Source organism: Macrosteles quadrilineatus, unplaced genomic scaffold (assembly GCF_028750875.1).
Source record: "Macrosteles quadrilineatus isolate MER2022 unplaced genomic scaffold, UCM_ALF_1.0 Scaffold_7__1_contigs__length_78375512, whole genome shotgun sequence".
Taxonomy (NCBI): domain Eukaryota; kingdom Metazoa; phylum Arthropoda; class Insecta; order Hemiptera; family Cicadellidae; genus Macrosteles; species Macrosteles quadrilineatus.
The window spans coordinates 43,793,287-43,820,073 of NW_026542600.1; the positions used below are offsets into that span (position 1 = coordinate 43,793,287).

At 33.7% G+C, this 26,787-nt stretch overlaps 1 protein-coding gene across 1 annotated transcript in view; it reads left to right on the forward strand.

The window, feature by feature from the left end:
* The window catches only part of LOC128997842 (aminopeptidase N), a 144,637-nt gene that overhangs the window by 97,456 nt on the left and 20,394 nt on the right, over positions 1-26,787 (forward strand). The window contains exons 3-5 of the mRNA XM_054423597.1: positions 21,760-22,053; positions 24,379-24,495; positions 25,797-26,032. Coding sequence (XP_054279572.1) covers positions 21,793-22,053; positions 24,379-24,495; positions 25,797-26,032 — 614 coding nt within the window. The 5' untranslated portion in view covers positions 21,760-21,792. The remainder of the gene's footprint in view (positions 1-21,759; positions 22,054-24,378; positions 24,496-25,796; positions 26,033-26,787) is intronic.

Here is a 26,787-nt window from a genome sequence, read left to right on the forward strand (position 1 = left end):
TTTATTTATTGGCTAATGTTGTTCGTTTGGAAAAATACATCAATATTTTTCTATTTTATTTAATAACTTTATTATCAAAAACAAACTTATACAGCAGTATATTAGTAAACGCTCGTAGCTACATTATTGGGTATAAATTATTATTATAAAGAAGTGACGGTAGGCCCTTCTAGCGTATACTAGCAGAAAGGAACGAAATCTAACGATTGATTATTTTTACTCTGTGTTGTATTATTATGGACTTTAAACTAACAATCGACTTTTAAACTTGCGTGGTGGTTTTCTGTTCAGTAGATTTTTTTTTTTAGGGAGAGGTGGGAAAATGCATTTATGCACACAGGTGGCTAGCCTGTAGTGTGGGACTCCAACGGGCTTAAGGCCTAGAGACTACCCACTGAAAACCTCCTCTACTCTTCGGGCCAAAAAACCTTTTTTATTCACGCTATAAAAGCGTCTTAGAAATCCCAAACTGTCGGAGCAGCTTACAGTAGCTATTACCAGCGAAATTATGTTGTACACGTGTAATGTACGTCCGACAATAGTTAGTTTAGAACTTTCCAATGTAATATCAAATTCAAGGCTCAATGTTCTGCTCTTATTTTTTGTGAATTGCAGTTGATTAGGAAACGAAAAAATGTTACCCTTCCAAAGTTTTTAGGTAAAAGAAAACTATTTGAATGTATTTGAACATTCAACTAATCAATCAATCCAATAAATTTTATTTAAGAAATCATGACTTCACATATATTGTATACCACAAAATAATAAACTCTTAAATTAGACCCCTGAAATGCAAAGCTTGTGTGCAGGAATCTTACACATTTAGATTTTACACTTTATAGTATATACATAAAATATAGTTCTCTTATACAGAGTGACCCGTAAGTAAACAGCCAAACTCCGGGAAATGGTTCTATGGGTCAAAATAAAGAGAAAATCTCAAATAACATTTTTTTCCAAAATCGCTTCATTAACCAGATATCCGCCATTTTGTATTTTTTACATAAACATTTTAATTTTTGGATTATTTCAACCGATCTTTATAATACTTAGTATGTAGGTTAAATAGCGGATATCTGGTTAACGAAGTGATTTTGGAAAAAATGTTATCATTTTTTTTCTCTCTTTATTTTGACCCATAAAACCATTACCCGGAGTTTGGCTGTTTACTTACAGGACACCCTGTATAAGTGTGGGTGTCTTAACATTTAACTACTTCAAGACTAGGAGTTGTTTGTTCGAATTCTGTTGCATTTGCAGTTGTAAACAAAGTTTTTGTAATATTATGCTTTACTTCATATACTGTATGAATGAATGAATGAATGAATGAATGAATTATTTCTTTATTAAAACAAATTATTTACAGAATATGTACACAAATATTTAAAGGAAGAAAAAAAAACATAAGTTAATTTAAAAGAATAAAATAAAATAACCTTCTATAAATATAACTATAAATTTAACAGTCTTAAAATAATTTTATGTAAATTTATTTTAGGCAGTTAAGAAAATTAAATCATTGGAAAATAACGTAAAGGGTTATTTGAAATGCAAATTTGCTTCTCAGCGAGTATTTGCTTTCATTGAGGAGATATTTCAGATGAAATACATTTTTCAGATTACTTACGCATGACAATTGAAAATAATCATAGTGTAAACTGCACAGCTTTGCGGAGGGAAGGACCTGGGAAGGAGCTGATGTCTTCTTAACTTTAAAGCGTAAATACAAATTTTTGGAAGACCCCTTGTGTTTGTGTTATATGGCTATTGAAGAGGAATTTAAGAGTTTGTCATAGGAATGTCCACAACGCCCTATTGAGCTCAGATATAAAGAATTTCCATCCTAATTGATTAATGGTATCGTTACCAGTATCTAGATACCATTCCTAGAAGTATGCATTTGCCATATCAGAGCAAATTAAGATAATGGATCCATTTATCCCATTCACCAATTAATTAACATTCACTGACTTATTTATTCGTTTTTTGATAACTGGAACCTGGACTTCATAATTGGGCTCTTTAACTGGACCCCTGGCTAAAGAACGGCCTTATCATAGTCAGTGAAGAAGCTATAATCTCATTTATTTAAATTTGTTTACAAATACTGTAAACTTAAGTACCTATGTATAAGAGAAGAAGGAGGTTTTAAATTTTAAGTGTGTCTATTACTCGAATTTTAAGAATGTAATGTTGAATTATTAACGTATTTCAACATTGATAAAACATCTGTTGTTTATAGTAGTGGCTTACTAACGTAAAATCCAAAGCGTGTCTATATAGTATTTCAAAATCATACAAATCCATCTTTCCTTGAATTAAAATCTTCAAAAGATTCTTGTGAAAATCAATTTTTTACCAAGTTACCATAAAATATATACCATATTATAGACAAATGCACGATTTTAAAGTTATTAATTTAAATATATACTTATTTAATACGCAAGCAGGATTTTTGTGACAATTACTCCTCTGAAACTACTGAACCGATTGACATGTTTTTGGTGTCATTGGAAAGAGCGTAACGTGAAGTTGTGCAGGAAACTTTCTTTTTAGGGAAATAATTAGAGAGTGAGGCCCTAGGGCCCTTTAAAGTTTCGTATTTCTCCATAAGATTAACATGGGAAACAAACATTGTTATGGACTTCGAAACCACTCGACAGATTGTAATGAAACTTTCAGGCATTATTAAGCATTATTCAAGGATGGTTTGTGTGAAGTTTGGTGCCTATCCGTCAAAAGGGCTTCGCCCCAGTGGCTCTGGAGTTTCTCATGTTAACCTTATGAGTTCTCATATTTAAATGAAAGAATCTTAACAGCTGTTTCAACTAAATAATTTGATTCTGTGATGATCAATAGCATTAAAAGGTTACAAAATGTACCAACATGGTGCAGCATTATTAATTGTCTAAATTTATGACAACAGTTGCTAATTTCAACCAAGCAGCTGTAATACAAAATTAGAACTGTCAAATTAGGATTGTTTACTGTTATGTTTATGTTTTACATTTAATAAAAAAATTTTTGATAGTGTGTGAATAAGGAGTTACATTTTATTTTATATGTGTAATTCATTAACTTATTGACTTTCTTTTTTCCAAAATGTTTATAAAAACCTGTTGTATTTGTATGGTTTATTTCCCAAAAAATAATGTCTGGGAAACGAAAGTTGCCAGTTAATATTTCAAGTTAATACTTTTAGTGGATTACTAAAAGTTTATCTACATACAGAAGATCTATGGAATAATAATTATTCTCTTAAGCATTCTCTTCCCGTTGCGAAGCACGGGTGTGGTGGCTAGTATTTACTCAAAGCCCTAGATTTAACAACGACTAGATTTTGCATGAAAACGATGAAGAAACTAAATTGACAATAACAAGTTAAAAAGGACTAGCTAGTAATAACAGCCATTCGGGGCTAAGCAGTAAAACAGAGAAATGGCAAAACAGTAAAAGACGATTGGGCTACATAGTGTGACCCCTTGGCAGGTTTGTATTTGCCGTACTCAACTCTACAACCGGGAAAATCGTCGATTAATATTCATTGAACTATCCTACAATCTCTAGCTCAGCAAGTGTTGGAATTCTTGATTTGTTCATATAAAAGATGCAAAAAACAAAGTGATTTACAAGGTCCCTCTTAAATATGCATTTGATATGTGTAAATAGAAATCATATGGCGAGTTTTACTTAATGGTTTACAATATACCTGCATATAATTATCTGCATGTAGTAGTTGCTGTAGTGACAACTAGTTTCGGTTCAGTTCTGAACCATCATCAGGCCTACAAGGTGTCAAGTAGTCACTTCATTTGAATTTGAATTTGATTACTTGACACCAGGCCTGATGAAGGTTCAAAGCATGAACCGAAACTAGTTGCCACTACAGCAACCGAGGATTACTTTTTGCAGGTATATTGTAAACCATTTTAAGTATAAAACAGTAATCCAGAGGCTAAACAAATCTTTGAAAATGAGTGGTTTTATTTTTAAAATGTATTTAAATGTCCTTCCCGTAAAATGATAAACCTTATTATACTCCTTAGGATATAAATTCATCCAAGCACTATTTAAACGAACTAAATACAGTAATATAGTTTTGTTTCAAAGAATCAAAAAAGAAATTAGAGGAAATAATAATTAAGAAAAACATCTCTTATTTGAGAGTTTAATTTTCAAAAGGGATAGCTTAATTGGTAAAATTACAATTCAAAGATTTTGTTACGAGTTCATTTCTCCTCTGATAAAGTGGGGACAAGAAAATAAAGATGCAATTTATATTATCAATTTATATTATATCTTTAAATTCCCAACCAAAGGGAACAAATGTATTGACAATATTGCAACTAACATTGAGCCAAACTTATTTCAGTGTAAAGTTTTGAAAGAACAAATATCTGATCACCCTATTTTACATTTTGCATTTTCAAGTAGTTTATATGTGCCTGAAATAGTCAAAGAAGTTTCTTTTAGATTGTTAACAAAAGAAAGGATTAATATGTTTTTGTATAGTTTAAGTGTCATCAATTGGGAGCCGGTTTTTCAGATTGCTGATGTTAATGTTGCTTTTAAATGTTTCATTGACTGTATTCAGAATTGTTACAATTATCACTGTCCTAGACTATCTAAGAGAGTAAGAAAGGACTACAAAGTTAGTACAAAAAATAACCTGTGGTTTGATGAGTCACTTAAGAAAATGAAGGATACTCTGTTACTCCTCAAGGATTTGACTAAAATACCAGCTTATCAAAACAATGACATCCTAAAAAAATGTCTATTATCTTACAAAAACAAATATAAAACTAGAATTAAAACCGCTAAGATAGAATATAATGAGAAATTTATTAATAGTTCACAAAACAAATGTAAGGCTGCATGGAAAGTTGTTAAGTCAGAAAGTGGTTTATTTTTTAAAAGTGAAAAGTCGGATCCACCAATTACAGCTGACAAATTTAATGACTATTACATTGATGTAGGAAAACAAATTTTAGACAAGTTCTCTAATGGAGGGGGAAGTGGGTTACATTTTTACGACTTTTTAGATAAGGAAAATGTTTCTAATACCAATTTTTCCTGGAATCCGGTAACATCAATTGAAATTTTAAAAGTTATAAGATCACTTAGTTCCTCTAACTCTGAAGATTTTTATGGCTTTTCTAACAAGATTGTCAAATATATAGCTCCATACATTCTAGAACCCTTAACTTATTTAGTTAATATTGCCTTATTAAATTCCACATTTCCAAGTTGTCTGAAAATATGCAAAACAGTGCCAATTTTCAAGAAAGGAGATATATCTTCTGTTTCCAATTATCGTCCCATTTCAATGGTTCCAGTTTTTTCTAAAATAATTGAAAATTGTGTTAAAATACAGCTTTTTGATTTTTTAACAAATAATAAAATTCTGAATAGCAATCAATTTGGCTTTCGACCCGGATACTCCACAACTTTAGCTGTTGAATCCATAGTGTCAGATATTCTGGATACATTTGAATCTGGCAACTATCTGAGTCTGGCCCTTGTGGATCTCAGCAGGGCCTTTGACTCAGTTCTGCACACCATACTTTTGCAGAAATTGGATTTTTATGGTATAAAAAACCAGGAACTAAATTTTTTTAAAACCTACCTTTGTGGCAGACAACAATATGTAGCTTCCGGCAAACAAACATCAGCTTTTAAAGAGGTTCTTGCTGGGGTGCCGCAGGGGTCAGTACTTGGGCCAGTATTGTTTATATTATACATTAATGATTTGCCAAATGCTATGCCTTGTAAAACAGTTCTATATGCAGACGACACATCGTTTATTTGGCCTTCTGACAATCTTAACACAGCAATCCATGGAATTGATAACATGATCGATATTGGTGATAAGACAGAGAAAATATGTTTTACACTACGTAGAAACCAAATTGAAAATCCAGATTTTGTTAAATTGCTAGGTATTTTCTTAGATAAAAAATTAACTTGGGAAGAACATACCAACAATGTAATATCTAAGTTGTCACGAGTTTGTTTTTTATTGCGAAAACTAAAAAACTGTGTATCAAATCACACACTTCTTTCTGTTTACCATAGTTTATTTCATACGCACTTATTATATGGAAATATTCTCTGGGGAAATAGCTGTGGGGCCAGCAGGGTGTTTACTTGGCAAAGGAAAGCCCTGAGGATCATGTTTGATATACCAAATAAAGTCAACTGCAAACCTTTCTTTATAAATAATAATATTATGACACTTTCAAGTATTTATATTTTTAATAATTTAGTCTTTGTTAAACAAAACATTACAAATTTTACTAAATGTCACTCAATACATAACCACTCAACTAGACAATCAAACAACCTGTACATCCCACCAGTTAGACTTTCAAAATTCACAAAAAGCCACAAATATTTACAATTACAACTTTTCAATAAACTTCCCATTCCATTTAGAGAAATTGATAACATAAACCTTTTCAAATCAACATTATCAAGATGGTTAATTAGCAAAGCCTTTTTTTCTATAGACGATTTTTTAAACACAAATAATTACTCTGAACTCTTAACACTATTGGCCACTAGGAGGCAGCCTGCATGACCAAAAATCTTTTTATAAATTTCCTGAATATTTACAAATTGTTTAGTTTTGAAGCATTATTTACTTAAGTTTTGTATAAATTTGTGTAAAGCATTCAATCTTAGAATTTTAAATTTAAATATTTAGGCCTGTATGTACAGTTTATGCAACAAAATGTTCAATATTTCATAGGATGATGTATAGATTTAAGCATGATGTCACATTTGTGTCCTGACTTCTGACGTTGTCTATTGTAATTTTATGTTGCTGAATGACAATAAAGATTATTATTATTATTATTATTATTAAAGACGGTTTCAACAGGAACAAGATAGTTCAGACCCAATGAACCAACGCCTTCACACAGACATGACCTGTAGCAAAACAGAAGTTCTGTACAGTTGTTCAAATTCAAACGAAGTCATTCTGTAGCCTTTAGACTATCATACATGCTATCAGTATATCAATACAGTTGAAAAACTTAATCATTTGCGTATAAAATTAATTCTACGTTAGAAAAGCAAACCGAAGTTTAATTTAGATAAAAATGTAAATAAAAACAGAACTTTATTTTATTAGTAAACAAAACGAATGAAAAACAAGTAGCAGACGTAAACCGACAAATACAAGAAACAATAAAACGAAGTTAACAAGTGAAACACAAACAGAATTGTAAAGGGATGGCGAGCGTGTGTTTTATACGTCTGTAAACGATAGGGCGGAAACATGTTCTCGTTGTTGAAAAACTTCTGTTTCTGACAAAACTCTTTACACTCAAACCCACCAACTGGCAATAAACCGGAAAGGGAATTAAAACTTCGACTGAGCAAGTCTTATTGTTTTCCTGCAGTACAATAAAAACAAATTATGAACTGCTAAGAAATCTCCAAAAGTTAACAGTACCCCTGTTGACTTCAACAATTTGACTTATTTAACTAAATTTCCAAGAACTTACATGAACTTTAAAATTTCTTAAGTTTATGAATCATTTTTATCACGTTGTGTTTGGATTAAATAATAAACTAATGTTAATCATCCACTAGACAAGTACATTTTAAAGTAGGCGATTTAAAGGATTGCAAGTCAAATCAAATTACAAATAAAAATCATCTTTTCCTCATTTATGATCCTCATTTATGATTAAAACTTCTACTTTACAAAACGAGTATTTGTATATCAATGATACACCAATTTGTATGAATTATCATAGATCATAGTTCAACGAAGTGAGATAAATTAATTGTGCCAACTCCACTGAAATAATGCTTTGTCGTCGGCAATTAATATTACAGTAGAACCTCGATAGTTCGACACTTTGTGGACTTAAGGGATGTCGGGATGTCGAACTATCGAAATGTCAAACTATATTGAGTAAATGGAGTTTAATATACAGGAAAGTAAAAACGCAAGTCTTATATAGAAATCACCCAAATGTATTAAATACTAAAAAACTGAACAATTAATTTCACTGTTCATTAGTTAAGTCTCAAGTTAACAATAAATAGCAAACCAATGTTCAAGTCAGCTTACATCACAATAGTGATTTGATTAAATATCACTTGAAAAAATAGCTCAGCCCGTGTCGAACTACAAGGTGTGTCGAACTATCGACGGTTTACTGCATTATAATAAAACAACAGTTAATAATTGATGCTATTGAATCTTTCACATTGTAATAGAAGTGACATAATCTTGATTTTACTAGAATGGATTACATGTAATTATAATTTCAAATCCTGTATATACTGTAGTATTTAAATCGTGCAGTAAATGATGATGTGATAAACCTACGATGATGTGCATTGAATTATTACGATCTAAAACTAAAATGCATTATTTGCTAATAATTAAACTATTAATTGGAATTAAGGAAACGCCTATTCAATTGAGTAAAGAGCGGTCTAAAGATCTTTTTTCAAATTAATTTTTAAATATATAATATTTATGGTGTTTTAAAATTATTGATGGCAAACAAAAGGCACAGTTCGGGGTTTTTAATTATTTTATTTACTACTTTTATGTATTATCTTATCCATGAAATATTTCAAAACTAGCTCTCATTCTTTCATTTTTTACAACATATGAAAAGATTTCAGACTAGCAGAATATCCCAAACAACACTGAAGTTCAGATGAAGTGGTCGATGTAGCTCAAGTGAATTAATAAATCTAATGACACAACTAGACGGACTAGTCTCACAGTCCTAACAAGGAGGCGACAGAAAGTGACATATATGCGCGTGACAGCACCGACAGAATAATAAACAGGCGCGGCTCCAGTGTACTGCCTTGTGTAGCTCCGTAGTCCCAGCCAAGTAAACATACACCAATATTTTACCAGCTCGTTCTTTTATATCAAGTTCAAAGTTGTTTTGAAGATCATATTAAAAGTTTGTCACTTTCAATAATCAATTTTACAAAATAGGTTTCCTTAATTCTGTAGTTTAATAGGCTCTTTGTAGTGTAGTTTTTTGTAGTTAAATTTCCTTTTTTGTGTTGCGTTTCATGTAACTATTCAATTTGATGTTTTGATATGAAAAAAAATCGCTGACAATGTTATGCTTACTAACGAAACTAGTCAGCATTTGGTTGGAGAAAATTTGGACTACACACGGGGGTGAGGGGGTCTATTTCGTCATATAACTTTCCAGGGGATATACAATGGACTATGCTAAAATATAAATAATCATAAAATATGATTATGGAAATATAAAATGTAGTAGTTAGTCTACTCAAATATTTCACAGAATTTTATTGATTTCTATAGTTGGTATGCATACTATTGAACAAATAGCCTTACATGAGAATTTATCTGTATAATGAACACGAGACATCAATAATAAAAACTTTTACTAGTTTTTAAATTCATCAAACCGTCTTTAAATCAAGGAATGGAGACTGTTGCTGTTTCGATCCAATTTAACCAACACGTTTTTTAAAGATCGAGTTTAATGTTATTGTAAGATCATTTTGTAAGTTAACCACCAATAAATCCAAGCCACGTTGTTACGATACAATGCAAAAATGTTTGTACAACATTTTTTTTGTATGAGTGTGAGTGTTGTTTAAACAACATAAACGAACACAATGGGCGGCCTAATAAACACCCTTAAGACTTTTATAACATTAAGCTCAGCAACATTCAATAATGTCATATATCAGGGGTGTCTATAGTAGGATATCAAGGGTTCTCCAACCACCCCAACCTATAATTTGGGGGATTAGAACAATGTATACGATAAAAACACATTATGTATTGCTGTTCGGAAACCTTTTATTGACCAAATATACTACATGGTCAATGTTTTAATGATATGTGGGTAAAATTTCAAGCAACTTTAGAAAAATTTAGTTCTAACAATAGATATCCTAGTATACTAATTAACTCTTCAAATTGTTCCACCAATAATTATTTACTTTGTACATGGTACTCTGGATTAAATGTCACTATTTTGCATAATGTTTTTTCAACTCCACTCCTCCAGTTATTTTTATATTGGCTATAAAATTGTACATTCGGTATTTGACCAGATTTTTTAAATATACTTCCCTATAATTAACTTTTAATTGTCGTACATAACTAAAAACATTATATAGGGTGCGTTAAGTTCCAGTACTAACACGTTAAACACTTATTCAGTTTTGCCGGACAGAGTTGTGGATTTTACGCCCCCCCCCCCTTCTCCTAAATACAACGGCTAAACTACACTTGTTACAAGTTCTCAACTCGCATAAGCTCACAAGATAGGCGTATCAGAATCTCATTTAGAAACATCTCCAGTCATGCTTCAAATTAAACGGGTCCAAACTCACTTTTATTTATCTTGATAATTTAATTCACAAATTTATGAATGGATAATAACCTTTTTTACCACTGTTGCAACCTAAGGCTTAAACAGAAGAAACAGCAATTTAATATATACCAAAAATATGTAGGAAGGAAAATAAAAATTACATAATTCCTGTATCTTTACATGATTCACATTATTAAATAAGATATATGCAAGAGTTGCCTAGGTTTACTAATTTCCTTAAAATAAGTGTCTTTGACCAAATTGTTTGAAATTTAAAGAAAAAAATAACTTAATTTAGAATAGAGAAAAATTTGCTTATATGAATTGGTTGAGAAAAAATAATAAAACATATTGTTTATAATTAATTTAGTAATATTGCTGGTCACCAGAGTTTCTTATGAAAATATAAAACTGCGTAAACTGATGTACACTTCTGGCCTACAAAACCGTAACAGAAAATATGATATTTTAGGATCAAGTATTTGAGCAAAGAAATAAAAAATTGTCAATCCATACCATAGATCAAAGTTGAATATTTAATCTAGAAGATAACGAGATTGGATGATTCTAAAATGATTTAAAAAATACCGATGCCTCGTTATCGCTGAAATCCAAAACTAAGAACTAAGAAAGCTTCGCCGCCTGTTTCTCAATCAACTCAGCTTTCAAACTTTGTCGTTCCGCAGTTATTTGGTATACAAACAAACCGACCTCTAGTTCTACTGCAAACTTCGTAAAACTCTTGTCCTCAAGGAGTTTTCGTTAGCTTGGTAAATTTTACTGTAAACTAATTCTACCCTTTGTACATTATAGTTGACGCTTTTAAATTAGTTTTAGTGAGTTACCCCAATCGTGAAATTCCTAATATGGCAGGTTGCGACATTGTCTTGTTTGTTCAGTCTTGTCAAAAACTATATATACAGGGTTTGAGAAAACCATGCACAATTAAAAGTAATGACTCTTCAACTTTATCAATATGTGTGTGTATGCCCTTTGGCTTTTGTCATAGTTTCAACACGGTATACTCCAATATGATGCTGATAGCTGATAAAACGCAGAACGTAAAATCGTGTATCAATATCGTGAAATTTACAGTAATTTTCAACACAAATCGGGTAAAACTTGAAAAAGTTTACAAAATCTATAACACATTACATTGTATCTGTTCAAAATAAATTCATAATGAAATACTGAAATACCCTTTTTAGTCTACTGTGTCCACTCCTTAAACATTTGTATACTATTAGTTCCCAAGTAAAGTAACTAGCGAAACATACATAACTTTTTTATTGCAGCCTCCGGATTACGTTGGCCTGCTTCTACGTCCAATTGTTACTAGAAGCTACAAAGAAAACGCAGAAGCAAGCGTTTAAATAAATTTCGAAATATATATTTGCTTCAGCAGGCTGTAAATAATTGTGTACCTAAATTATTTCCGAAACAACCTCTACTTATTAAGTCCTAAAAAGGACCTTCGAATCGAATGTCATTCTTTAATACCGCAAACCTCCATAAAGTCGATCGATCAAGAGTCTTGCTACCAAGATCCTAAGTTACGCACTCTGAGCTAAGTGGGGAGCGAGCTGGTCTAGTGGTAGAGTGCGGAACTTCATCTCCGAGGTCCCGGGTTCAAATCCCGCCAAACACCAATGGCTGTTACTATTTTGTGATAACATCGTGATCTTCTAGGTATAGCCTAAAATAGTGGGAGATTCCGACTTGCGCACAACTACCTGCCATTTTTAAACATCCAACTTGCGCTACCCACTTATCTCTGTCCTTAAGGGTACATCCAACTTGCGCTAGCCACTTATCTCTGTCCCTAAGAGTACATCCAACTTGCGCTAGCCACTTATCTCTGTCCCAAAGAGTACATCCAACTTGCGCTAGCCACTTATCTCTGTCCCTAAGAGTACATCCAACTTGCGCTACCCACTTATCTCTGTCCCTAAGGGTACATCCAACTTGCGCTAGCCACTTATCTCTGTCCCTAAGAGTACATCCAACTTGCGCTACCCACTTATCTCTGTCCCTAAGGGTACATCCAACTTGCGCTAGCCACTTATCTCTGTCCCTAAGAGTACATCCAACTTACGCTAGCCACTTATCTCTGTCCCTAAGAGTACATCCAACTTGCGCTAGCCACTTATCTCTGTCCCTTAGGGTACATCCGACTTGCGCCAGCCATTCATCGACAAAATCAGTGAAGTCCCGTGCCGGTTGTAATGACATAATAATACCCTAGTGACAATACCATGAAAATTGATACTTAAACTATGTCGTTTTAAAGTGATTTAACAAATTTTGGCGTTATAGTGGAAAAAGTGTTTGTGACAAAAGATTATGTCAAGCTATGATGCATAGGTTAGGTAAGGCTAGATTAGCTTATGTTATGTTAGTTTGATTCTCATATTGTCAAAACTTTCCTTGAGGCAGCAGACCTCCAGCCTTAGGCAACAATATCGTTCCTAATTAATAACGCTTGATTACCCAATTAGTCAGCCTGACTGGACGGTGCGCAAGTCGGACGTTGGGGTACGGTGAAATGTTTGAGGTCCCGCTGGTGACACGGGATGTCGTGCAAGTCGGATACGCCCAAAATAGTGTTTAACCCAACTTCGGATAGAGCCTATCGTCCAAGTTGTGAAGGAATGGCTTGAAATCCTCTGAGTTTAGTCAATTATTGTGGAGAGTCTATTGCGTTTCTACCGGCGTCTCAAGCCGTCAAAGTGCGACGAGCCAACGAGAAATGCCCTTCTTAGGAAGTTGCCGTTTCTGGCTCTTCACATTTCACACCGATGTCGTTATTTTTTATATCTGTTTTCACTTTCCAGGTTGTCTTCCCAGGCTTAATCTATTGAATTGTCTTACATATGGAGTTGATAGAGTGATGGGTATAAAGATGAAGTTTATTTACTGACTATTGGCGAAGTAGTATTGTTGTAGATAATAATTTGTCGAATGTATATAATATTAATATTGTTGTAGAAGATCTTCTTTAAAACCATATCAGCTGGTTAAAGACTTTGTTTGGTCAAACATGTAAACGTTTTTCTTCTGGTTCTTTAAGGCGAAAACGCTTTGATTGTGTCTGCAATCTACTTGCAGAGATCTGCAAGGTTTCTGGTCTCTCGACAATTGTTTTTTGTTATATAGTAGTTTACGCAACGATTGCGTTAAGTTAGTCTTTACGACACGATTAGAAAATTTAAGGCACGAGCCTTGGCGAGTGCCTTAAAAACTTCTACGAGTGTCGTAAAGACTAATAACGCGAGCTGCGTACACTACTTTACCTACGACCATTTTTTAATTACTAACAATTTAGTTTTTAATTACTAATAATCACTACTCATAACTTCTTAAAGAGGTTATGTTTTCGTTTATTGTCATTGCCACTGAAAGTGATGCAACGACTTATTGTATAATCAGCTGATTTCATGTAATTACGTGTTTGTAAAACTTCGTTAAATAATACAATACTTTTATCAGGGAATAGGTTCTGCTAGCAGCATTCTTACCATAAATGTAAGGTAATATTAGGAAAATATTGCATATTTTTTTTGGACAACTGAATAATGTAGTAAAACAGTTAATTTACAGTGAGATTTCAGCATCAAATATGTGGTCCACAACGAGTTGGGTGAAAAAGTGGTGAAAAGGTTTTCAAAACAAATCAGAAGCACATTTTATTTATTCAATTTAACCTTATTTTGTTTTGTCCATTAAATGAATTGCTGTTATGTAATTTCATACCTTTGTTTCGATTTTGGTGGCAAAAGATAAGCACAAACAGGTTGTGCTCTCATTTCCATCTCGTCAACTTCACTTTCACTAACTGACATTTTAAAATCAGTTTAATTTTAATCTACCTTCTTTTAACTTCCCCCAACTTAGGTTAAGAAAACGCGAGTATCAACAGGAACAAGTCGGATCAACCATTAAAATTGTCAACTGATCAGCTGATTTGTTGACGTTCGAAACATTACAATTTTACTTATTTTCTCTCAATCCTTGAACCTCATTGGTCCGTTACCCGTGTAGTTATGAGAAAAACTATGCTGTTATGAAATGAAACTATGCTGTTATGAAAGTAAACAGCTGTTAAGTGAAACTTTTCAATTCTAAGAACTGAACTGAAATGGCTACTTTAAAAAACGGTCGTAGGTAAACATGTTATTACTCTTGTTCTCACAATTACTATATAGTTTTTCAGTAATAATGAAGTGCGGTTTTTAAACATCAACAACGAATGGTGTTTGTTTTTACGCACAACCATAGCTCACTTTCTAGGCTTGCGTAAATGAAGCCTCAAATTTACGATTCTCAGTAACAGTATACGGGTTGAAACCATTAAAATCAACATCCATGTTAAAACCACAGCCGTCAGGTATACGAGCTGTATCGTCTGACGGCAACACGAGGCCTTATTCGGAGTTTACAAACATTATACAAACATAACTGCAATCGTGTGCTAAAATGTAAATAAATACAGTAAACTGACTTCCCTCCGCATAACATAAGACTAGGGAGGTGGGTGTGGATGCAGGTTAAGACCTGCGTAATTTTTTTTTCACCCGATGTTTATAGTTTTTCTGTAAACAGGTTATAATTTTAGGTCTCTATGTCTATTAAATCCATATGGGGTAACCTTCTTTTTACGATTTGCTTAAATGAATCATGTACAGTCACAATTGGAAAGTTTTAAGTGTATTTTTTGGGATATACGTTTTTGTATTTTTGGGAATCATACGTTATTTAATAGTCCTTATTTTTGTGTGTCAGTTGATGTCGTGCTTATCTTTTATAGACGAATTAAAATCTTGTACCAAATATCTTGGAGCTATCAGTCCAGCTCCAGGAAGAATCGACATCAATTGGGATTGAACCAGCAACCTTTAAATTTGAAATTTTAAATTTGAAATTTACTGTAAACTGTAAATTTACATGTAACTGCAAATAAAAACTGTTCGACCTAGACAGTACAATACTGTTATTTGTGGTTACGTGAGTTTAAGTTTGGTAATAACTGTCGAAACTACCTAAAAATAACCCCGCCGCAGCAAAGCTGCAGACTATAAGTGAATTACCATTTGCCTGGTTGGATTTACACTAAAATGTCTCCTTAAAAATATCACATTTTTCTTTATTTAAATAGCATTAGTTTAACGAGTACTCAAGGTTTGCTGCAACAGGGAGGGTAAAAGTGTGTTTTTTGTTTTTATTTGTTTTTTATGGTAATAGTTTAGTGAGAAATAAATGCATTTTCCAAATTTGATCAAAATATGTTCACAAACAAGCAAACTACAACAGTTTACTTATTCTCCATAAGGATAACATGGAAATTTTAAATTTACAGTTCTTTGAATTTTTCTCGTAACCATTAGGCGAATAACAACGCTTCAATATATTTAATTATTTGTTTTTTAAGCTCTACAAAATGGTATGTAAAGAAATTGCTAAATTTTATGTTTTTTTTTATCAAAAATGGGAAAACCAATCTTTACCCCATAAAACCTCCCATAAACCCCCGTTTCCATAGTCCGATCATGCTGTTTCGCGAACCCGTTCGAATATGTAGGTTTACACGTTTATAAAAAATTTCATCAAAATCGGATTATTTTTGCTCGAGTCATCGTGCGAACGGACACATATATAGGTATTAATACAGTATGACATACAGTGTGTAAATTAAGTATTGAAACAAATCTGTATGTTTTAAACCGAAATGGATAAAAATATTCTGTTTGTGGCATTGTTTTTTAACAAAGGTTCCGAAATTGTTTACACCAAAAAAGATTTTTCACCCCTTTAACAGGGGAGGTGGTAGGGGGTGACTTATTTTTTTTAATAGCAACCCCTATTGAGTGACCCCTCATTTTGAAGGACTTGTCAAAAGAAACACAATGACGCAAACCCGAAGTGAATATACAGGGTGGAACGAAGTTAGTGTTAAAAAATTTTATGTGTTAAACTACTAAGTATTGGTGACAAAATGGCACCAATTTAAGTTTCTATACCCTCACAGGTAGGGAATAACAGACAATTTAAGATTTTTTCAAAAAATTTGTATTTACTTACATAAAATGGCAATAAGTGCATTAAACATTGTTTTTATTCCAAATTCATTGACATTTTCAGAATCCTCGTTAAATTTCCAATAGTAATAGTACAAATTCATTGAGATTAAATATCTGCATAAGCCCTTATATGGCTATGGAAGTTTGAACTTGTGATTTTTTATAAAAAAGTAATAACTTTTTCCAAAGTTTTTCTATACTACACTGGACTGTAGAGAGTGTCAAATATTACTAAAAACTTCTGCAGTTAATAACCTTTAAAATGATGTATAAACATCTACTGTTCCTTTGATTTGTCGTTCTCAAATTTAAGAGTTTCTCATTAAAAACACGGAACGGCTAATGTTTAATTTCCTTAAAAAAACATGTATTGGCTTTAATGATATGGCAGCAGCTGCTTTAAAAATCATGTTTAAATGGGTATTATTGCAATTTTCAGAATCCCTGTAAAATTCCTAATAAGAATATTGAGGAATTGTTAGGATTAACACTTAATGAACCTATGTTTTGTGTGAATTTTCATTTAGGGGGTTTTCTTCTTATTTATTGGAATAAATTAAATATCGTTTACGGTGTTCTATGGCACATTCAACCGATGTGCGAGATTGACTTAAAGCAAAATACACAACTTGAATGATAATGATTTTGGAATAAAAACAATGTTTAATGCACTTATGGCCATTTTATGTAAGTAAGTACAAATATTTTGAAAAAATCTTAAATTGTCTGTTATTCGCTACCTGTGAGGGTATGGAAACTTAAATTGGTGCCATTTTGTCACCAATACTTAGTAGTTTAACACATAAAATTGTTTAACACTAACTTCGTTCCACCCTGTATAACCCCTAGCCAAAATGGCAAGTATTCCAAAATGGGTGCTTTTTCACATAAATCAAATTTTGGAACACCCGCCATTTAGGCTAGGGATAAAATATCTCCCTTGGGTTTGCGTCATTGTATTTTTTTTTGACAAACCCTTCAAAATGAGGGGTCACTCAATAGGGGTTGTTATTAAACAAAATAAATCACCCCCTCCCCCTTCCCTGTTAAAGGGGTTTAAAAATATTGTTGATGTAAAAAATTGCGAAACCTATGTTAACAATCAATTCCACAAACAGAATGTTTCTATCTATTTCGGTTTTAAAAATACAGATTTGTTTCCATATTTGTGAAATTGGTGCTTTTTCACATACAGTATATAAAACTTTGGAATACCTGCCATTTCCTCGGGTTTGCGTCATTGTGTTTTTTTTGACAAGCCCTTCAAAATGAGGGATCGCTCAATAGGGGTTGCTATTTGAAAAAATAAGTCACCCCCTACCCTGTTAAAGGGGTGAAAAACGTTTTTTGGTGTAAAAAATTGCGGAACCGTTGTTAAAAATCAATGCCACAAACACAATATTGCCATATATTTCGGTTTAAAAAATACAAATTTGTTTCAATACTTAATTTACACACTGTATATATACAGGGTGTCCCGGAACTCTCTACCAATATTTTAGGGCATTGCTGCTGGGTAAGAAACATAACTAAATATCATATTTAAACTGTCCGGAAGTCCTTAGTTACTCCCACACCCCCATTTTGTTTTTTCTGTTATTAATTTTTTTCTAAAGAATGGTTAAACATACGAAATGGAAACTTTGCACAAACATTTATGACAACTAGACAAAGCAACCAAAAAATTATCACGATTTTTCAATTTCATAAAACAAAACGGCGGCCATTTAAAATTGTTGTAAAATCAATGGTTTTTGAGTTATTTAAGAAAGAAAATTTTAAATGGCCGCCATTTTGTTTTATGAATTTGAAAAATTGTCATAATTCTTTGGTAGCTTTGTCTAGTTGTCATAAATGTTTGTGCAAATTTTTCATTTCGTATGTTTAACCATTCTTTAGAAAAAAATTAATAACTGAAAAAACAAAATGGCGGCTGTGTGAGTAACTAAGGACATCCGGACAATTTAAATATGGTATTTAGGTATGATTCTTACCCAGGATCAATGGCCTAAAATATTGGTAGAGAGTTCCGGGACACCCTGTATATATATATATATATTTATATATATGTGTGAATTTTAACGAGTGGTGTTTTTGACCTCTAGGGACCTCAAAACGAAAACGTAAATCGGTCCTGGGTCAAGGTCTTACCATGAGTACTACGGTAAAAGCGAATTTTATATTTTTGGTGTAAGAGATTTTAGGTTTCCACCGGTTGAAGTGACGTGTGGTCACACAGGAAACACAACACATGACACCGGAACGAGTGTCAGTTTGACCCCAACACGCGTCGTACGGCCTTCCTCCAACTCGGGCTTCCCTCGCAATCGCAACCCCTGACGTTCCCTCCACTAAACCAACCACCGAAGACCAGATAATTGACTGCTGTATCGAGTAAATCTGTGAAAGTTTCAACAACAGATTATGTGTGATGACATGCTTGAAACGCGGCTACAAACGAACTAGTTTTGATGGATTTTGTTAGAACACAGTTTGGGTTTGGGTTCGATATCCGTACTGATTTAACTCGTGACAATAAATAGCATTAATAGCTAAACAATTTTCTGTTTCAGCCATTTAATAAATCCTCTTGAAAGTGTTGATAAACTTATGAAAGCTCGATTTACTGTCGGTTTTTTTTTTAGTTTTGGCGAGGATAATTTTTATAAGCTAGTTAATCGTCAAAATAAAACAACATGAACAAATAAATGAGTTACAGTCTTATTCAATTAAATAATTTGAAAATACTTGCTTTTGATATTAAAATGTATCGAATATTCAATAATTTCTAAATTTAAAATATTTATAATATTGTTATATTATAAATATAATGTGGAAAAACAATCCAATAAACAAACCAAACTCTGCTATTTAAATAAATCCACTCTTAAACTCGAATGGTATTATTTCCTAGAATGAGTATATTCTGTTGTATAAGTTGTAAAACAATGGTGTACAAGCGTGAGTTGGCAAGTAAAGTTTGTAACTTGTCTTGTAACGGAATGTAGTAACAAGTAACAAGCCTGGCTGTGATAACAAGGCTCTCTGCTCATCTGTTAACATTAATAATTCCCTTCTTCCTGCCCCATGCACATCCTTTTTGTCTGGAATATCGTAAAAACAAAATTTTCTTCTTGCTTGACATTTTCTTTTGTTAATAAAGCGTTATTAAGAACTAGTAATATTACTCTAACTTATCTTGTTACTTATTTTTAAGTGTTTGATAGTAAGTAAACGTTTCCAGTTCTTACAGATCCGATTTTTATTTATGGAATCCAAGGCTGTAAACAAAATATCCATAAATCCCGCAAAATATTATGTGGTTTAGGACAATTTTTTTCTATTCATATCTCAATAAAACTACTTTTGTTTCAAGTAACTAGTAGTAAGATGCAAGAACTCATTAAGACGAAAACAGTTTTTTTCAAATCTGACCCCAGCACCTACTTCCTTAAACAATATGTACTCTATCCAGTTCCTAACTCTGTGCCACGCTTATCCATGACATAATCAACTGCGTTCTGTGATGATAATGTCGTGAGAAGGGAGTCATAATCACGTACCCCTTGTATGATAATTGCCTTGTACAACATATCTTTATCCAAGCATGTCAAAGTAGAATAGTTATTTGTGCAAATAGTGAGCAAAGTGAGCAATTGCCTCACTCGAGAGAAATCCTTACTCATAAAGAATGGTTTCTCGAGTGAGGCGATTGCACTTTGCACTCGAGTTGCACATTATATTTTTCCTACAGTTACCATAAAACAAATAAATTGGTAAAAAACGTGCCTTCACGTTGCAAATCTGGAGTGAGACAAAGTAATTAGAGTGAGACAATGTTAACATTGGCTCACTGATGAGCGAATTGGCCCCTTTCGTGCCTTCACGTTGCAAATCTGGAGTGAGACTATGTTAACAGAACGTGAGTTTTTTATTCAGAAAATAGTAAACAAAATGTTATTAAGTTCCTTTGTGATATTAAAAAAATCTAAAGTTGATTAATTATTCATGTCAAAACCTGTGGTCCGAATTTTGAATATTAACCACATTATGTCACTATTTCTGTGCATAACACACACCTGAGTGGTGACAGTTGTAATTCCCAAAGTTTTTTGTCTTTCACATGAGTTATCTATACATGAATAACTGCGAGCTTTTAGTTTTGATATCTAACTGCGTAACAACTAAAACAAGTACAGTTTTCACTTGTGGCTTAATATAATACTGTAAATTCGAAACATATCTACGTCTGTAAGTATGCAAGTTTATTCACTTTATAAAAGAAGCCTGTACTTATTAATTCTTGAATTGAAATCAAGAATCAATCAAAATATGTTTGATTCCCCTTACTAAAAATAATTGTTCCAACATTCCTAAGAACGAAAATGCTGACTTTTTTAATTGCACCCAAATGAATGTTTTAACTGCAAGGCAATGTTAATGAGTGCATTTTGACTTTTTAACACTTTTTTATGCCACAGAGGAAATGCTACAATTATTGTAAAAAAAAATTGAAAATCTACTATTCAATATGACACGTTTGGTAAGTGTAGAATCAGATTCAGTTAAATATTTGTTCAAACTCTTTTATTCTCACTATTTATGTTAGCTCGGCTTGTATGTTATTGAGACAGTTGCCAAACATGATTTTGCAATTTGCTTAAAATCAAATTGCCACCAAAACATCCAAAAAAGGTAATTTTGACAATGATTGTTATCAGGTATTTAAAAAAATAAAACCTTCAGTTATACGTGAATTAAACGTTTGCACAGTGAAATTAAAGATGAAAAAAATTGCATATTATTTGAGTATAATTGCATATTATACTCTTTACTCTCTATATTGGGGTGCTATTGGCGTAATCATCTAGCAAACGCGTAGTGTCATCACGATCAGTTACTGCGTTATCGTGATAATCTCACGTAATCAAGACTTATTAATGCATGTTTGATCGCGCAATTATCACAGAAGCGTTCTGCGATCACGATAATATCTTGATGATAAAAGCTTGACTGGGAATAATTTTCTGACTTGATGAATTTTCTCGATCTCGCGAGCTTTAGGCTCGCATACCTCTACAAACAATATTTTGATTCTACAGTACTATAGTAGGCCTACTTGTATTTAGTGTTCTGACTGGATGCCCATGTTTTGTATTATGACTGTATTATATCCTGAAGACCCTAATTAATATGCTACCCACAGGACACTTTCCTCTTGTGGAGCATTAAACCTGTTAATCCTATTCATGTGTTGTCGTCAACTTACAAAATGTACTTTTTGTAGTTTGTTGCAATTTGCAATAAATTATTCTTGATTCTTGTTGCAGATGCTCGAGAGCTCGGCAGCTGGGTGACTGCGGATGACCAAGACACCAGAGGTCCTGGCGGTCATGGAAGCCACAACTATCAGCCCTCGTGGCTTCGTGGTGTCTCGACTGTCGGCGATATTGCTCTTCTCTGTAGCTGTAGTATCTCTGGTCGCCGTCGCGCTGGTCGCGTACTCTTTTGCACCTTGCCATGATCGGAACCCTGCTTCTGAACAGCTGTCGCTGGATACCTCTCCGACATATTCCAAGCTCTACGTGAGGCTGCCTACATCAGTGGTGCCGGAGTCATATAAGGTAACTTCCAATGTCACTCAGTGGCAGGTGTGTTACATTTATTGTATAAGGTAAATCATACATCCTATGTATACCCAGTTCCCCGTGCAGTGTCCTAGGTTACAATGGGATAGCATACTTCCCTGGTTTGTCATAAGAGGTGACTAACAGGGTTTGGGAGATCATTTTCTTCATGCTCCAAACTTTCTCTGAGGCCCTTTTTCTTCTTATCTTTAGCTGGGTACTCAAAATCCGTTGTCTTTCCTTTGATTCTAAGTTTTTCAACGCCGTTTCAGAAATTTGTATTCTTTCTTTGTCAACCTGTCCATACTATTAGGCCCTGAGAGTGACCTCCTGTGCAGAGGGGCTAATTTGTGCCTTAGACTGTTAATGGGACTCTTTGGTGTGATATCAGGAATAAGCCCCTTCAGGCCCTAATATGGAATGTGGCATGGCTGCAGAGCTCGGGCTCTGCACTGCCACGGCAACTAAAGTAGTCAGGATTTCCGGTACTGGACAAACGGAGGCCAGACCCCAGGGAACTGGGGTGTGGGTTTTGTCTCTGAAGGTATAGGAGTTACCGACCGCTAATTCCAAACTAGCCCTTGACACACGATGCGCTGGCTCAAATTGATATGAAGTGGTCAGTGAAGAAGTGATCAGAAGTGGCGGCTTTTGAGAGGGGACCACGTTTGTACTCGGTCACCACTTCCGAAATGCAAAAAAACCCGTTGGTGCCTCAACTGGGGAATGGGGGTGACAGTCTCCTACCACCGGTACCAGCTTTCAAGTCTATTGAAGGGATGGCGGAGGAATCCCTCATACCAACATTGTGGATAAAGAGATTGGAGATGATGCTTTTGTGTCAAGAATATCTTGACACAGAGAGAAGCATTGAAACCCCGCTTCTAAACATGGAGGAGACAATAAAATCCATGCTGAACTCAGTCAAAAGGCAAAAAGGAGTTAACCAAGTGGTCAAAAACTGCATGGCCAAACTGAGGGTGACCTTGGTTTTATCTTCTACCGGGTGGTGAGCAAGGCAGCCAGGGAGTAAATGAAAAGTATACGGTGTCCCTGCCCGATGACAGGGGCTACCTTCCAAGAAACATAGGAGGCCTCCCACATTAGAAAGCCATCCAAAAATAGAAGAGATCGTCTAGAAATCAAAGCGTTAATTTAAGACTAAGGCGACCCAGACAGACTTTTCCTCCGCTGCGCCCAAGTCCTTCTCGGTTGTAGTTGCTGCTCCAACAAAGGAACAACAGCCACAGCAACCTACGACTTCTCTTAAGGGAAGTTCTTGAAAGGAGTCAGTCACGGGACATCATCTGGGGCTGTGTGGGAAAAGCCCCTTTCCCTGACAACATTTTAGTTAATTAAAATTGTTTGCATATTTCTCATTAACTCATCCTTGTTTCATTCACAAGAAGAACTTTACTATAAATTGAACGTGCATTTTACCGTAACATAAACAATTTATCTTTAGTTGTTCTACTGTTTTAAACTACATTTTCATTACTAGCTTCTATAACAATTATTCGTTAATCAAATTATATTGTTGTGTCAAATCAATAATAACTTAAACATAGTATTAATTACTACAATATTAGTTAATTATAGATTTTCCTTCCAAAACATCCTGTCTTATTAATAAGTTTTTTTAGATAAAAATTAATAAAAATTTAAATTGTATTGATGACAAAAGAACCCTGCTTTGCATTACAGTCAGGCAAGAATTTTGATAGGTTTTTGATTTGAAACCCTACAGTTAAAACTTTTGTGTGGGCTCCAAGATAAATTTGTGAAATTAAAAATGCAGTAAAAATATTGTAATTTACAAAATAGTCTAGTGTTAAGTTACACTTAGATTATGTAATACGCCTTTTCACTTTGGCTTTTCTTCTGTTTTCAACTGTATTTTGATTAGAAATCTTTATCACATTTACTTAGTATAGAATTAAAATAACTAAATAAATTTAAAGAATAATATTGTTATGTTATTATAATCACATAAATACCCTGCCTTTTATATCCAGTCAGGATAGAATTATGATCACTTTTTTTATTAAAAACTCTATATAAATAAAAGTTGTTATGTTTATTTCCCAATAATTCGCAATTACAATTTCCAATATAAAAAAAAAATCAAGGGTTGTTTAAGATTATTAATAACTTTAAAGTATCACATTTTATTGTTGGAAACACATGGCATAGGAAAGATGAATTAAAATATTTTCATCATTAAAGCTGTTGGACCTTTTTTTATGATGATAGATGAACTGTTCAATATATATTAAAGTAACCAGGGATTAGAAACCCCCTAAATTTATATTGTATTTTTAGGTGCAGTTGATCCCTTTCATCTGGGAGAAGAACTTCACATTCAATGGATTTGTTGAAATCCTAATTAATATCACCCAACCTACAGACAACATTACCTTGCATATGAATGATATAAAGGTAAGGCTGACTGATATGTACATAAAAATATGACAATATCTAGAAGCAGATACAAATATTAGTTTCCTTCTTCTTTGACTGAATGTTTCTGTTCAAAAAGGACAACTCAGTGATATCTTCCCTTTAATGCTTAATACAGGGTATATACTCTTATACACTCCCCTGTATGTATCCTTATACACCCCCCTGTATAAACCCTTACACACCCCCTGTATATATACCCTTATATACCCCCTCCTGTATAAACCCTTATACCCCCCCTGTATATACCAAAAAGTCTCTTTTTACACACATAAAGGTAGTCCCAGTGCTTGATTTGTAGTGCTGGAAATGTTACCTATTTAATGTGATTAGAACCTATTTATGCTAATATTTTTTTTCCTTCCGAAAGAGAGGTACTCACAGGAACGCCGTTCCGCCGCAAATCAAGCACTGGGTAATCCTAATACCAATGGTCAATTTAAGGTGCAAGGCAACAGAATTCTTTTATGACCTCTCTCTCTAAACATAATTTGTTAATTAGGAAAAAAATAAACTATGGAAAAAGAGTTAGGTAGCCAATAAAACATGATTGGGGTGAAGGGCAGGGATGAAGGGATGAAGTCCCGCTGATTTTATTATTCGAGAATCTTACTAATTTCATTGCCTGTTATTGGTGAGTCAGTGGATCAGTAGGTAGTTCATGGAATTATAAACAAAACAATGAATGTCTTGGGTATAGGTTCTGGCGCTACCAGTTACAATTTATCAGTACAGCTCATTCTTGTACATTATCTACCTCTTATCTATACTTATTTAATACGCAAGCAGATTTTTTGTGACAATTACTCCTCCGAAACTACTGAACCGATTGTCATGTTTTTGGTGTCATTGGAAAGAGTGTAACGTGAAGTTGTGCAGGAAACTTTCTTTTTAGGGAAATAATGAGAGAGTGAGGCCCTGGAGTCCTTTAAAGTTTTGTATTTCTCCATAAGATTAACATTGGAAACAAAAATTGTTATGAAACTCCAGCTGTTGTCACAAATCACAAGTAAGAAGAAGAGCATATGTTATGTGTAAACAGTCAATAAGTTTACTAAATTAACAGTTTGCTACAAACTTGCTGACTTGGTTGAAATTCGTTTTAAAATAACGCCTGTAATACTTAGCAATTGCTCGAATTCGAGCAACAGGGACACTAGTTTTGCTTAATACTTTCCACGTACAGACTTGAGGCCCATGTAGACAAAATTGAGGTTGAGGCCACCAACTCCTTGAACAAAAAATGTAACTCAAATGTTATGATCTGTGTTTTGTGTCAGGTGCTGTCTCGGAGAGTGATGCGACTGGCGGGAGGAGAGACTGTCGCTGACGATAGAGAAGAGGAGATACCTATAGTAAACCACAGTGTAGACATAGAGAGGCAGTTCTTGATACTTTACCCTTCAGAAACGCTGGTTCAAGGGCCATACAAGATATACATTACCTACATAGGAAACCTGAACAATGTATTGCAAGGCTTCTACCGTAGTTCTTACAAAGTAAACAATGTCACAAGGTGGGTATGTCACTTGTTGTTACGTTATAATAACCTGGTGCCCTTGAGGTGTGGGTAGTTTGTGCTAAAATGAAGATCTGACTACCGGTACAGAAAAGAATGGTTTAGACTGATCACATCCTACTATTTATTTAACCAAATTCAGATATGGATAATTTGTTAAAAATATAAACACTAGGTAATAAAATTTTGAAAACACTACTGGTACTTTAAGTCACTAAAAAACTTGGAATCTTATGTAATTTTAACTATGCACCTCTTGAACAAATTAGAAATCATCTTTGTTGTGCGGTTCTATTACCCTTAGTATACCTCAAAACTAATGTCTTAGCTTTAGATTGTAATATTTTATTACTGTTTAATCTATTGGGGGTGGGGAGCCAGCTGGTCTAGTGGTTAGAGCGCGGGACTCCAGTTCCTGGGGTCCCGGGTTCAAATCCCGCCAAATCACCAATGAATTTTATCTAATTGATAATGCCGCAACCCCTAGGTCTAGTCTGAAGTAATGTGAAAAACGATTCCGGGCTCGGGCCTAGCGTCCTAGGAAAAAAAAACTCTATTGGGGGTTTTTATGATTAGAAAGAGAAATATGTAGTAAGATGTGCAGTATCAGTAAAAAGCTCATTTAAAGTTCTCTGTTCGGTTTATCAAAAACTTGATAATAAATCAGAAATAATCCTATAACCATACAACACATTTTACTCTGTAAAATCTCACTCTATGACCATGGATCCTGGTGTAGAGTCAGTGCCCAG